General features: G+C 37.3%; 1 protein-coding gene across 5 annotated transcripts in view; it reads left to right on the plus strand.

Moving 5' to 3' along the window:
- MID1 (midline 1) overlaps positions 1 to 14385 on the plus strand; it is a 352217-nt gene that overhangs the window by 279370 nt on the left and 58462 nt on the right. For all 5 annotated transcript variants that reach the window (XM_045203216.2, XM_045203217.2, XM_045203218.3 and 2 more), the window contains exon 3: positions 10358 to 10453. In XM_045203216.2, coding sequence (XP_045059151.1) covers positions 10358 to 10453 — 96 coding nt within the window. The remainder of the gene's footprint in view (positions 1 to 10357; positions 10454 to 14385) is intronic.

The following is a 14385-nucleotide window of genomic DNA, read 5'->3' on the forward strand; positions in this document are numbered from 1 at the left end:
AAAGAGTGTAACCGCTCTTGGCTTTAATACTTTTTGCACTACCCATATGGGGATATGAACTTTCTGAACAACATGAACCCTTCCTGGGAATGCTACAAATTCAAGAGCAAAGCTGACCATGTATTGAATTTTAACAATCATTGTTAACAGCTGGTCCAAAAAAGCCAGGTTCTTCTAAAACCTAAAAATTTGAGGCAATAAATATTGCTGTAGAAACACAGCAAATAATAGTTACCCATGCAAAATTGTTAGATCAAAGACTCAACTATATTAGCTTCAAATGTATTCAGTGTATTCACTTCACCTAACATAAAGTATCTGCAGAGTGCTGAAGTACTGGCTTAGAAAAAAATTTGGTCTTCCCACAGTATCTTAAAAACAAAAATGTATTTCTATTCATCGAAGGCTAAGTATTCACCATAAGACATTCAAGTCTGGTAAAAATGTTTGATGGAATATCAGTTAAAACCCTATTTAAGTAGAAAGGCCAGAACATGTTCGTTAATGAGTATCTGGCAATGTCATCATCTCCTTAAGACAGAGAAAAGGGGATATGAGATATGATCAAAATTATTCAACCTCTGAGTGATGGAGGAAGGAAAGCCTGAAGTGACATATACAAATGTGTATGATATCCATCAACATCAGGGGATTTTATAGACATTAATTATCTAGTGTTCTAAGCCCCACTTTGAGGTATATTTTATGATTTATAAACAAAGAAAATTAAAATGAGGGAAACAGCAATCAGTGAGTAATAACACATTCAGTGTGAACGTATAAACCCAGCACCTTATTTGCAAAATGGAAAGAACTAATCTTCGTGCCGTGCCTTCTTTACCCACTTTTGACTATGTTCTTACTATAGCAACCATCATCCAATTTAAGATCCTTTCTTACTCTTTCCCAGTCTGAATCTTCTCCTTCTCTGAACAAAAGTTGATAGACGAATTTATTCAGACTTTGTATTTTACCCACGATTGATGCTATTTTTTCTGTTGTTCAGAAGTTGAAAATTGTTGTGGTAGCCATCAAAAATAGACAAAGGGATCTTCTTTAGAATTTTGAGTACGAGAATGATCAAAATTTTAGGCATATTCCTACACTCTGATAGCATGAGTTCAATGTATTAAGTGAATTGAATGATATTAAAATTTTTAAGTGGTTTGGACCAACAAAGAAAATATTCTGTATTAATAACTAAAAGCATTGGATTATTTTATAAAATATAATTTTTTCAAGGAGACAGCACTTTTATGTAAAGGGCCGGTATTCAACTCTGTCACTGCAGCTTGCAAGCAGCAACAGACAGCCCATAAACGAATGGGAGTGTCTGTGTTCCCATAAAACTTTCTGGGCACAGAAATTTGGATTTCATATACTTTATATGTGTCACAAATTTTTATCCTTCTTTTGATTTTTAAAAATCATATAAAATGTAAAAAACTTTTTTTACCTAGCTAGCCATTTAAAAAGAGGCAAGCGAGCAGGATTTGGCCTGCGGGTTGTAGTTTGCAGACCCCTGGTTTAGGAGATTAAATATTTCCCCAACTTGAAATTTTTCATTTGAGCAAAAATAATAAACTATTAGTTTGTTTTCCAATATTGTCATAAACCTTTCACCATTTAATTCTTGACTGACAAATCAGTCGCCTCTTTTGAGTCAATACCATGGATATTCTGTGGCAGCCCAGAGTGCTGTGTTGAGAAGGATTCAAGAACCCAAACAGGGGCAAATAAATGAACAGGGAAAGACAGCTGGAGAGGTGCCAAATTGGGCCTTCATGGCTTTTATACCTGTGCTATAATCTTATGAAATGCTTCCTGTGTGTTCCATTGAAAAAGTTACAGTCGTCTTTTTCTGAAACATTTCTCTCCAGGCATAAATTTTGCAGTGAAGGTCATTATTTTTAAGTTAGAAATTTTCAAAGGTTCCTAGGAGTTTCGCTTCCTTTACTCAATGTTGATTGTCAAAATGACAAATGTGTTTATTGCTCAGTTGCTCACCTCTCCTATTACAGGCAGAAATAGGCCAAGGGATGAGGAGTGAACAAAGAGGGCCATTCACATCTCTAATACCTATAAATTAGTAGTCATCGTCGGAGCTGCTAAAATTATAAATAAATGAACATAACTATACTAAGATTTTATTTATCTTCCTTAAAATTTGAAAAGTCTTCTAGACCATAAATGCTATTTAGAAAATACTAAACACTGAACTCCTGATGATAGAATTTATAAATACATAGAACAGATTCTGTGCAGTTAATATAGAAATATTAAATAAAACCTGACAAGGTAAATACAGTATCACATATCAAAATGGCTTTAAATTGTAGTCCATGGAACTCTAGATTTAAATCTGTATGCAGATTATGTTTTTATTATCTTTTTGAAGTTCCCTGGGCGACCTCTCTTGCCAGGGCATTTGGAAATGTTAACTATCGTAACCAATGAAAAAAAAGCATTAAAAAATAAAACCGGCATAAATCGTACATATTTGCGGTCTGTCGTGTGTTGAGCCTGAAGATAGCCTTAAACTCCTGCAATGTAATTAAAACACCTTAAGAGTTTAGTTACATATAAAGAATTTATGCTTTTATGCAGGTGGCATGTGTTAATACGGGTGTGTTTTCATATTAGGGGTTGTGATTAAAGTTTCTTAGAAGAAAATATATGGCTTGTGGCACTCAACATGTTCATATCCTGATCATGCTGGAGTGGTGGTGTTGGGTGTCAGGGCTACAAACACAGTTCCTGAATGTCGTTCTGAATATGATGGAATGAAACAAGCCAGATCTGTGTTTGCCTTGAAAGGTATCCAGACTTAATATTATACTTTAAAGACATTCTGAAGCATCGACTTCGGAATAAGAGCAAACATTCTTTAAGGCCTGGACAAACCCTAAAGGAATTACTGAAATCTCCTGTTTCAGGCATACATTTTAATAGTAGTGTTCGATGGCAAGTCATTAATTCCCTGCAACCTGACTCTTAGATACAGGTCTCCAAAGGCTGAAATTAGGGGTATTTTTATCTGCTTACCTTGCTCTTTGATTGGGTATCAGTGTATGTAGAAGTACAAAGCTCATCTGTTAAGTTTGATTTACTATTCTCTGTTGGTGTCCATATCCATGCCTAAAGGCTCATATTGGGATTGGTGTAAAATTAGCTGTCCTCCCATGAATTGTTAAATTATCGACTCAGATCAGTCTCATTAAAAACTATAAAACATAAAGGAGGTTGACTATGGCTCTATGAAAATGCACCAGAAGTGTATGCATTAAGAATAAACATTATGGGAAAAATCAACCATCCTTTCTGTATAAAGATACAGGGGTGCTTCACTCTCTTAAGGAGCACATGTTTTATGACTTTGTCTTTTGCAAGTTTGACTTTTTGCTTGATACTAAGAACCCAAATCTGCCTCCTTGCAGCTTTATGCTTAGAAGGATGATCTCAAATTACTTATATTCTTCTTCCTTACTGGTGGTGGTAATAGGGGTGTGTTGAATTCCATGAAATAGCTACACACTTAGGAAAACCTTATCCTTCTCAACAAATAGCCTGAGCACATCCTTTTCTTTCACAGAGTAAGAGTACAATGGAGTGGGAGGGAAACCTAAGGAAGAGGCAGTAAATTAATGACAGCAGCAACTTGACTTTGGTTTTAGATAGAATTTGGGTCCATGATCATTGATAGACTATCTGTTTATATAAACTTCTGTTTATAAAAATTTACTCAACCATGTAGTATTTGCCTTCCTAGAAATCTTGTGGTCTGATGGAGTTATATAGTATTTAGAATGCTTCTGATCTATCAATCCCTCTTCTTAGGTTCAGACTTACCATTACCAATGAGAAAACCCCTCAATGATAGAAGACATTGTTTTAACAGTCTATAGTATTTGTTAAATGAACTAACTAGATATAGTTGATTTACTCCATTAGATTTCAGGAGGATAATCCAATGAATATTTGATTTTTCCATGTTAATTGCTCCCCCAATGAACATCCGAGGATTTATAATGGGAAGGGACTAAGCAGTGATAGGTATACAGTAGGTACTGAATACATACTATGGTTTTGTTATGCTCTCTCCATAGTAGGATTATTTCCTGCTACGTGGATGAATTCCAGAACAGAATGTATATGCCAAGGCCCGGGAAGGAGCTTAGCCTACGAGCCAAATCTCACTCACCACCTATTTTTATAAATAAAGTTTTATTGGAACACAGCCCTGCCAACGATTTACATATTGTTTATGGCTACTTTCTTACTACAACAGCAGAAGAACTGAGTAGTTGTGACAGAGACCATATGGCCAACAAAGCTTAAAATATTTACTACCTTGCCCTTTACAGAGAAAGTTTACTGAGCCCAGTTCTAGGCTCTAATACTGTGCTCTCCAATAACGTAGCCATTAGCTACGTGTAGCAGCTGAGTTTTCTGAGATGTGGCTAATGGAACTGAGATGTATTATACATGAAAAACACATACCAGATCCCAAAGACTTAGTAAAAAGAGAGAAAAAGGAATGCAAAATAGCTCATCAGTTTTTAAATATTGGCCACATGTTGAACTACTAATATTTTTGGATATTGAGATAAGCGAAATGTATTTTTAAAATTAGTTTTACCTGTTTCTTTCTAAATCTAAAAAAATTTTATTGCTGTTCAAGTACATTTGTCTGCCTTCCCCCCGCCGCCCACCCAAGCCATCCCCACCTCTCTCCCCTGTTTCCACCCCCCCCCCCTTGGTTTTGTCCATGTGGCCTTTATAGTTGTTCCGAAAACCCTTCACCCCTTCCCCCCATTATCCCCTCCCATCTCCCCTCTGGTCACTGTCCGTCTGTTCTTAATTTCAATGTCTCTGATTATATTTTGCTTGCTTGTTTGTTTTGTTGATTATGTTCCAGTTAAAGGTGAGATCATATGGTATTTGTCTTTCACCACCTGGCTTATTTAACTTAGCATAATGCTCTCCAGTTCCATCCATGCTGTCGCAAAGGGTGGGAGCTCCTTTCTCTCTGCTGCGTAGTATTCCATTGTGTAAATGTACCATAGTTTTTTGATCCATTCATTTACTGATGGGCACTTAGGTTGCTTCCAGCACTTGGCTATTGTCAATTGTGCTGCTATGGACATTGGGGTGCATAGGTTATTTTGAATTGGTGTTTCAGAATTCTTAGGGTATAATCCTAGCAGTGGAATTGCTGGGTCAAAGGGCAGTTCCATTTTTAGTTTTCTGAGGAAATTCCATACTGTTTTCCATAGTGGCTGCAACAGTCTGCAATCCCACCAACAGTGCACTTGGGTTCCCTTTTCTCCACAGCCTCACCAGCAGTTGTTGTTTGTTGATTTGTTTATGATGGCCATTCTCACCAGTGTGAAGAATGCTATATCTCACATGGTGTGAAGAATTTTATATCTCATTGTGGTATCTCACTGTGGTTTTAATTTGAATCTCTCATATGACTAGTGATGCTGAGCATCCTTTCATATGTCTCTGGCCCCTCTGTATGTCCTCCTCAGAGAAGTGTCTGTTCAAGTCCTTTGCCCATTTTTTAATTGGGTTGTTTGTCTTCCTGGAGTAGAGTCGTGTGAGTTCTTTATATATTTTGGAGATCAGGCCCTTGTCTGACTTATCACTGGCAAATATGTTTTCCCATACGGTTGGTTCTCTTTTCATTTTAATGCTGTTTTCTTTAGCCGTGCAGAAGCTTTTTATTTTAATGAGGTCCCATTTCTTTATTCTTTTCTTTACGTCCCTTGCTGTAGGGGACATATCAGTGAAAATATTGCTGCGTGAAATATCTGAGATTTTCCTGACTGTGTCCTCCCGAAGGACTTTTATGGTGTCATGACTTATAGTTCAGTCTTTTATCTACCTTGAATTTATTTTTGTGTATGGTGTAAGTTGGTGATCAAGTTTCATTTTTCTTTTTACATTTTTAACATGACTATTAGAAAATTTAAAATGTGACATGCATTTGTGGCTCACATTATAATTCTAATGACCGTTCTGGTTTAGAGTTTAGCATTTGGAGAATATGTGACCTCTAGAAAAAAGTAGGAAGACAGAAGATCGGGAAAGAGATAATAATCTCTTGTATTTGAAAATACCTTTCAAAAGCAATAAAATCTATTAATTTGGCTATTTCTCATAAGAAGGAATGAATGGAATAGGTTGTCCATGTACAAGGTTTTAGTTGAGTTCTCCCAGAAGAAGACCCTGACTCAGAATTCAAGTTGGGAGGCTATCTGGGAAGCATCTGTCAGGGAAAAGGGAAGCTGGACAGAGAGAAGGGAAGGAAAGAGGGTGTGATCATGAACAGGTTGTTGCTTTGGGCACCTGAGCTCCTCCCAGTGGAGGTCTTTGAGGGATTTGATGAAACAGGACTCAGAGTGGCCCCACCAGGCAGTTGAAGAACCTGGGCCGTTCATCTACTAACTGCCACTACTAGTCAGTTGCTGGTTCAGGGCTGTGTTTAGGGGCATTAGCCTCCCCTTGTTCTCTCCTCAACATTCCAGCCTGCCCTGCCTGGGGCCAGGATAAACCCTGGAGCTGAAAGGAACTCTTGTTTGCAGGAAAGAGCCATCAGCTAGCTTCAGAATGGTGACTGCCTGAGGCATGAGGTTGGGCCCATAGAATCTTATACTGACACAGAACTGAGTGTTTTATCTTCTAATCTATGATTTCAACAAACATTTGTATAGTCCCTGGTGTATGTGTTCATTTTCTCCTCTGATCTTAACAATAGCACAGATAGGTAGGTAGATTTATCATTATCCACATACTATGAACGGGAAAAGTCAGTCCAAGAGTCATTTGTCCAGGAGAATTCAGCTGGGATGGTAACTCCAGTCTCCTCACTCTGCATGGGTGGTCACTTCTGCCTAACTTCTTGGATTGCTACAAAGCTCAGCTCCATAAGGAGATGTAAATATAGTGATGTTCTTGAGGTGAGAACAGGAAACTCAAACTTTTGGGAGGAGGTACTCTGTGGAATTCCTTAGATATCCACAGGGAAGTAGATACTTATATCTGCTTAGTCCCAAGACTCTTATGCCAAAAAGCGTTATCTCTCTTTTACACAAAACACAGTCAAAATCAAGAGGTTATAGGACCTGCTGACTGCCACACAAGATGTTAGTGATACAGTTAAATTCTAGAAAACTCAACAGCAGTCCCCATAGTGGAAGCTTATGAATGCATGGTTCATTGAGGACTGGATTTTGTTACCTTCCCATTACCCGGGCTCTCTTCAAAAGTGTTGTCAGTCCCTTTGGTGCCTCTTGGAAACAGTGTCTATCCCAGCTTTGTTTCCCTTTGTTATACTTCTAACTGACTCGGTAATTCTTCATGGACTTCAGTAACACTTGTACTATTTAAATTTGAATAACCCCAAAGGATGTAGATAGGTCAATATGTTTAAACCACAGGCTTTAGTCTACATATTAGTTGATTAAAAACAGATTGTATACATGATGTATACTTAATCAAGGGAGGGGAAAGCAAGCAGATGTTTGTAAAATCTAAATGTGTTAGGCTATATTTATTTGGCTCTCTTGCTGACTAGCTTTAGAAAAGTCATACCTATGACAATTGAACTGTAAACAGTTAGATGATGTGTTTCCCTAGAAATTTCCTGCTCTGCAGGGTCAGCCAAAAAGAAAAGTAAAAAGATTCCCTAAGACTGACATACCAAAAGAAGTTGACAAATATACCATAACGTGGTCATATTTAAATAAAGGATATTGAATAACGAATGCCTCAAAATTATGCTGTACTCTCTCACCATGAACTGACTAGTGGTTGCAATTCATTTAATACAAACAGTAGGAAAACTTTGGCTTTTGTTATTGTTGTGATTAAGAACTTTGAAAGCAAGTTTTTCTTCGATGCAGACATGAAATTATTAAGTTGCACTTAAATCACTGGGTCTGGTTTATTCTCCAACTTTTTATTATATGTCATCCTTTAACTGATCATTTCTCTTCCTTTGAAATATTTATATTTGAAACACTTTGCATGTTTCATAGCTAAAATTGAAGTTTTTTATGGGTCTTCCAGTCCAGGTAAAATATGCACAAAACCTTCCTCTGAATTCTGAACACATGAGAATTATAGATAAAATATTTTAAATGGATTTTAAATTATAACAACCAAGCTTAAACATAAGTGGAAATCTCCAGAGACCAGAAGTCAAAGGAAACGCAAAATGGTGAAGGGAGGCTGAAGCTGGGCTTCTCAAAGAAGCAGAGAGAAGCTGGGGCAGCAAGGACCTGAGGGGAAATGTGATGGTGTGTGTCCTGCACGTGGCACGAGCCTCAGACCACCTAGTACACCTGAAGGCTGGGATTCCCCCTTGTAAACTCTAGGCTCAACGAGTACCTTCCACCTTCTCTGCCATTGGAGCCAGACAGAATTCTCGTGGAAAGAAAGAGAAGCGCTGAGTCAAACCAGTATTGGAGTCTCTATGGCACATGGGTGTCTCGTGGGAGGGCCCACTCTGGGGAAGCAACCTCAAGCCCTAACAACAGAGTGAGCATCTCACCTGGCTGGGCTATGTCACTCCCATAATCACAACACAGGGAACAAAGTTCACATCAGATGATCTCTCAGACAAAAATTGTAAGACACAAGGTAAAATCAGATTTGGGGGAAACGTTATGCAAACACAGGAAAATATTAACTGCCTTTTCTAAGAAGAGCTTAAGAATAAGTATGTTTACTTTCCTTGAAATCATGAATGAGGGAATTGCATCCTGGGAACATAAACAGAAAGTAATTCAGTAAGAAGAAGATGTAATAAAGAACCTAGTGAAAATGAAAAATGTGGTCATTAAAATTTAAAGAATTGTTAATAGGATAAACACCAGATTAATAAGCATAACTGTTAAGAATGACCAGAGATTTGTGCTTCTGACTTGTGCCTTTTAAGTGAGAAATAAAGGTGATTCTTTTACTGAATATACCTTTCTAAATCTAAAATTCAGGAAAGGAAAAAGAGTAAACATTTTCAGAAATAAATTTCACAGCATAATGAACGATTATCACCTTTATGAAATTGTTAATTTTCAAAATCCCCTTCATGCTCTTTCCAAATCCTTTTTCTCATGTGGTATTACAAATCCAAGATCTATTTTCTTTTCAATGAAATTTCCTCTCATTCCATATCTTCATTATATTTGTGGAATTGTCTATGTGTTACACACACAGATGCCCTAATGCTTTGCCCTCTCATAACTCTGTGATCTTGGTGTATGACATTGTCCTATTCCTTGACTATGGAACACACTTCCACATGCTCACCTGCACCTCCAATCCATCTTCTCAAGAAATTCCCACTCTGGTTCATCAAAAACTTCCTGTCCATCTTTCCAGCCTCTGTGGAAAGACTGTCCTCTTGGAAACCTTCTCCAGGCAGCTCTGACTCTTCTCTTGATTACAGCATCTCTCTCCCAGTTGCATAACCATCTCCTTATGGACAGGGAGTATATATTTTTTGTTCTGTTTCCACAGTATGTTTCTCAGAATCTGGCATATAGTAGGAGCTCAATACATACCTGTGTGAGTGGATAAATAAATTAACGAAAGTTATAAATGAAGAGCGTACAGAATGAGAAGCAATGGAGAACTCTTAATGAATCTTCTACAGAATAGATTACTGTAGTTGAAAATAAGATATAATAGTCATTGTGGGGAACTTGAAAGTTGATGTTCTAAAGGAATAGGCAATAATTCCAGATTCTTAAGCAGGCTACTGATCTAAAAAAAAAAAATGTAGAATTGGAAAAAATTTCATCTGGCATCGGTCTGTTGGTGGACAAAGAATAAAAGCCTGTATCATAAAAAGGTACTAAGAGTGAGTAAACTTCTTAGAAATGCCTATAAATGACCATAATGTCAGCAATAGCTGGACAATTAATCCCTCCCTTCAAGGGATTAACTCAGCCAATCCACAAGATGGTAAACCCTAAAAATCCAATAGTAGTTGATTTGATGTAAGATTATATTCTACATATCATTGCCATTTCTGATTCAGATAAAGGAATAGAAATTCAATGACCTCCTTTCTCCCCAGTTCATGACCTAGGAGTAACCTATAACTAATCGTACCTGAGTTAGTACAAGAAGCAGGACCCAAAAGGATGACATTTGTATATTTTTAAAGGTTCTTTTAAATATGACTTTTCAAAATCCAGTTTAAATCTATAAATACTTGAAATTGCATAGATATCATTGAAGTTTCTGAAAAAAATGTATCAGTTTTCCTGAGTATGAGTAATTTTGTGTATAGTAAAATATTAAAACTATGCAGAATAATATTTTTCCTCTCTTTTTTGAACAGCAAAACTTAGAGACCAACCTCACCAACCTTATTAAGAGAAACACGGAACTGGAGACCCTTTTGGCTAAACTCATTCAAACCTGTCAACATGTTGAGGTGAGTATCTGTGTGTGGTGTGTTTCATTTGAAAACTGCTAGATCATAGTTTTTATACCCTCAACCTTTCTATTTTTAAAACTGGAATCTTCTTAAAACTAGATCCTTTGCAAAAGCTAAATGTGTGAGATGGATGAAATTGGAAGGAGTTAGAACCTTAGAGAATCTCTTCCCATCGACTGCTTGCCCTGATCCAGCTTTACTTAGCATTCCTAATATTGCAGACTCGAATACAGCCTACAAGAACAGCCAGGAAGAAGCACTAATTAAAAGGCATTGTATTGGCTGCCGTAACATATTACCACAGATTTGGATAGTGTAAAACAACAGAAATTTGTCTCACACTCTGGAGGCCAGAAGTCTGAAATCAAAGAGGTAGTAGGGCCACACGCTCTCTGAAGGCCCTAGTGAAGTCTCCTTCCATGCCTCTTCCCATATTCTAGTGGCTGTAGGAAGTTCTTGGAGTTTCTTGGCGTGTAGCTGCTACGGTCTAGTCTCTGCCTCTGTCATCACATGGCATTCTCCCAGTGTATCTTTGCATTTGTGTCCAAATATCCTTCTTCTTACAAGGACACCAGTCATTGGATTAGGGGCCACGCCACTCCGGTATGAACTCACTTTAACTTGATTACATCTGCAAAGACCCTGTTTCCACATTAGGTCACGGTCACAGATACCAGGGGTTGTGTCTTGGGGCATACCTTTTGGGGAGACACAATTCAGCCCCCTACAAGTGTGGATTAAATGCATCTTGGTTAGGAATGCTTCTATGAAAATGACCACAATTGGGACGTGTTGGGATTAATTAAGTCAAGAGTGTGCAGGCAGGAGTGATAGCAAAAGCAAGTTGCAGAACCCAGATCTTTCTGATCCTCTGATTAGATGGATTCGCTTTTGAGCCTTGTTGATTAAACAACATTGTAAATAATAGAGAACAAGCATAATGCTTTTATTATTGTAGGGTAAAGCAAATATGTATTATAGGAATAAGTGGGTGAACAAAATGGAATAATCCTGGTGCTATATTTTATTTTTATGATGTGATGGTATTTGATGTTTAGGACAATAACAAAGAATTATTTCTCTTCAGTAAAAAAAATTACCTGCATTTTATGGGGAAATCTTATAAATGCCTTATGGCTTGGGTAATTATGGCTTTCATTCAATTTTAGATAGTTACTACTTAAAGCATTAGTGTCTGGTTTCCATTATGGCCTGTAGTGGTTTCAGAACAACTGTCTTGCTTCTAATGCAGTACTAGTATGGCTTGACTTTACAAAATGCTATTCATCCTAACATGCAAAATTACATTCTAGAATGTTCAATAATTTCAAACAATAGATAGATGTATCATTGAAGAAATTTATAAGCATATTTCATTTTCATGTCAGAAGATTACCTATTTAGTTGAGATAGAGGCTTTTAAAACAAACATATTACCGAATTAATTGTAGCAGACTTGCAAATAGACACATACAAGCTATTAAAAGTTATTGCAGACAAGGAGTAAACAATATTAATTCCTGTCACTATTGTTGTTCCTGTATACATCCTTTAAAATAGAACGAAATGTTTATGGTTGAGTAAATCTGATATTTGGGAAATTTATTCTAGATAAAAATTAAAGAAAATTAATTATCAGTAGAAAAAGTATATTACTAGCAGTACTTATTTTTCCATGTTCCCTTAGTCATAATTATTAATACCCTGAAAGCATAATTTTCAAAATAATTGAGCATTCAATTCTCATATGATAATGCAATGAGTCTACACTGCAGATTTATTTAACTGATTGATGAAGGAACCAGCAAGATTGTAAAGCTGGCCTAAAGGAAGATAGCAGAAACTGATGCACACAAATACTGGGGGAGGAGGGTAGTAGGAGAAAAAGAATGATAGAATAAGAGCTAAATTAGATGCAAAACTGGTTAGTAACCTGAAGGGTAATAAAGTCATAACATTTGGGCAAAATAAGTTGTATATCATCAGTTTTCTCTAATTCAGCATTTAACTTTGCAGAGACTAAGCCCCAATCAATAGTGACTAGAAAGCCAAGCTCTGCTGTATCCCAGCCTGGAGAATCAGATAGCCCTTGCTTAGGCTGGCTTGATGTAGTATGTTGTAGTATGACACCAAAAGGGCTCACAGTCTTCTCTTTGCTTTACTTCCAAATTTTGGTTAATTTAGTTTAACATGAGTTTCTGTTTATCCTGTTCTAGACACAGTTGATCTCTGAGCTGTGTTCACTAAACAAGTATTTCTGGATAAGGGTGTAAATGTTTGCCTGTGGTCAGTTACTTTGGTTTGTTAAAGGGTCACATTAGTTTGTTCTACCCATTAGCGTGTATGGAGCATCCACTGTGCATGTGTTGCACTGTGCTAGGTGCCAAGAACCCTGCCCACAAGGAGCTTACCATCTTGACTAAGACAAAAGAGCAACTATGGTATATACAAAATAGAAAACTAATTGCCATAAGAAAGGTGTGGATTGTATACTTCAGAATTTCAGAGAAGTAAGAAATTTCTTCCAGATGGCAACTGGCAGAGATAGTGCACAATCTGATCTTGCCTTGAAGGGCTGGTAACATGGGCATATGGAGGGATGGAAAAGTCATGGAGATAGAAAAATGAAGAGTGTGTACATGAAGCAAGTAGTTCATTCTGTGGCAACAGAAGGTGTGGGGAGGGGAATAAGTAGAAACTGGCTTTAGAGAGATGAGAGCTGGGTAGACTTGACTATTGCATCTGAGTTTGTACTTTATTTCATCTTGAAGGGTTAGTGAGGGCTCAAGGAACACAAAGACCTGTGTAACTTTCACAGTTACAATCAGCACCCCTAATTCTTTTCAGGAAATGATATTTTTGGTTATGGGGAAAATAACGTGGATATCTCGCTGCAAAATGATGGTATGTCCAAGGGATAACATCACAGCACTAGTAAACTCCAAAAAGTAGTTGAATTTGTTAGGCGCCAGCATGATAGTCTTTTAAATCAGTGCAGTGGAAGAGAATTTCCTGGTTCACATCCTATGTTCCTAGACTGTATTTCTTCCTTTTCCTCTTCCTGAAGGTGTCCTTGTGTTTGGGTATGAGCATTCCTCGGGAAAATAATCCCCATGCCAGCTGGAGCTAAAAAACTTAAAGCTCTCAATTGTTGTAAAAGAAATCAACAAGTTCCCACAGAATCTTGAGGAAATGGCACATCCTTATAAGTCCACACCTCCTTCCTGGGATTCACTTCTGCTTTTCTTTTGAATGAAAAGGGTTTCAAGGTCTACCCCCATCCCCATTGTTTTTATAACTTGTTTTGAAAATAAGGGTAAACAAATGAAATGCTTTTTTTTTTTTTGATACTAAGCACCAAATCTTTTAAAAACTAGAGTGTGGAGGATATGAAGGCCAAGGCAGCTTAGGACTCAGGAGGTAGAGGCATTGAAACAGCAGTATCAGCTAGATTCTCCAAGAAATGCTTGTGTAATTTGGTGTTGGGATTCTAAAACCTAGTGGGTTTTTACTCACTGGGTTTTGTTTTCTTCAAGAGAGGAATACAGTAGAAAATTCCATTGGGATGAGTTTGAAGTCAGTTATGGGGTACAAGACAAGCCTACCTATGAGAAGTAATCAAAATGTGGGTCAGCTGTAGAACTTAACAATTCTAGGTCAAATATAGACTTTTTCTCTTCATCATCTCCTCCTGTTTTTCTTTTAAAAAGCAGAGGACCTAGCTTATTAGCTAAGCAAATACTTAGAATCACTGATGTATGTCAAATTCTCCTCACATTCTGAGAATTGAGTTCTTTCACAGGGAATACAACACCTGGGCATACAATAGATGCTCATTTTGGGAATTACCGGTGACCAGTGACTGAATCCACAGTGAGATGGTAAAGAACAACTGCAAAAGGGTAACTAATTGTCCTAGTAGTTTGGAG

This window comes from Desmodus rotundus, chromosome X, assembly GCF_022682495.2.
Source record: "Desmodus rotundus isolate HL8 chromosome X, HLdesRot8A.1, whole genome shotgun sequence".
Taxonomy (NCBI): domain Eukaryota; kingdom Metazoa; phylum Chordata; class Mammalia; order Chiroptera; family Phyllostomidae; genus Desmodus; species Desmodus rotundus.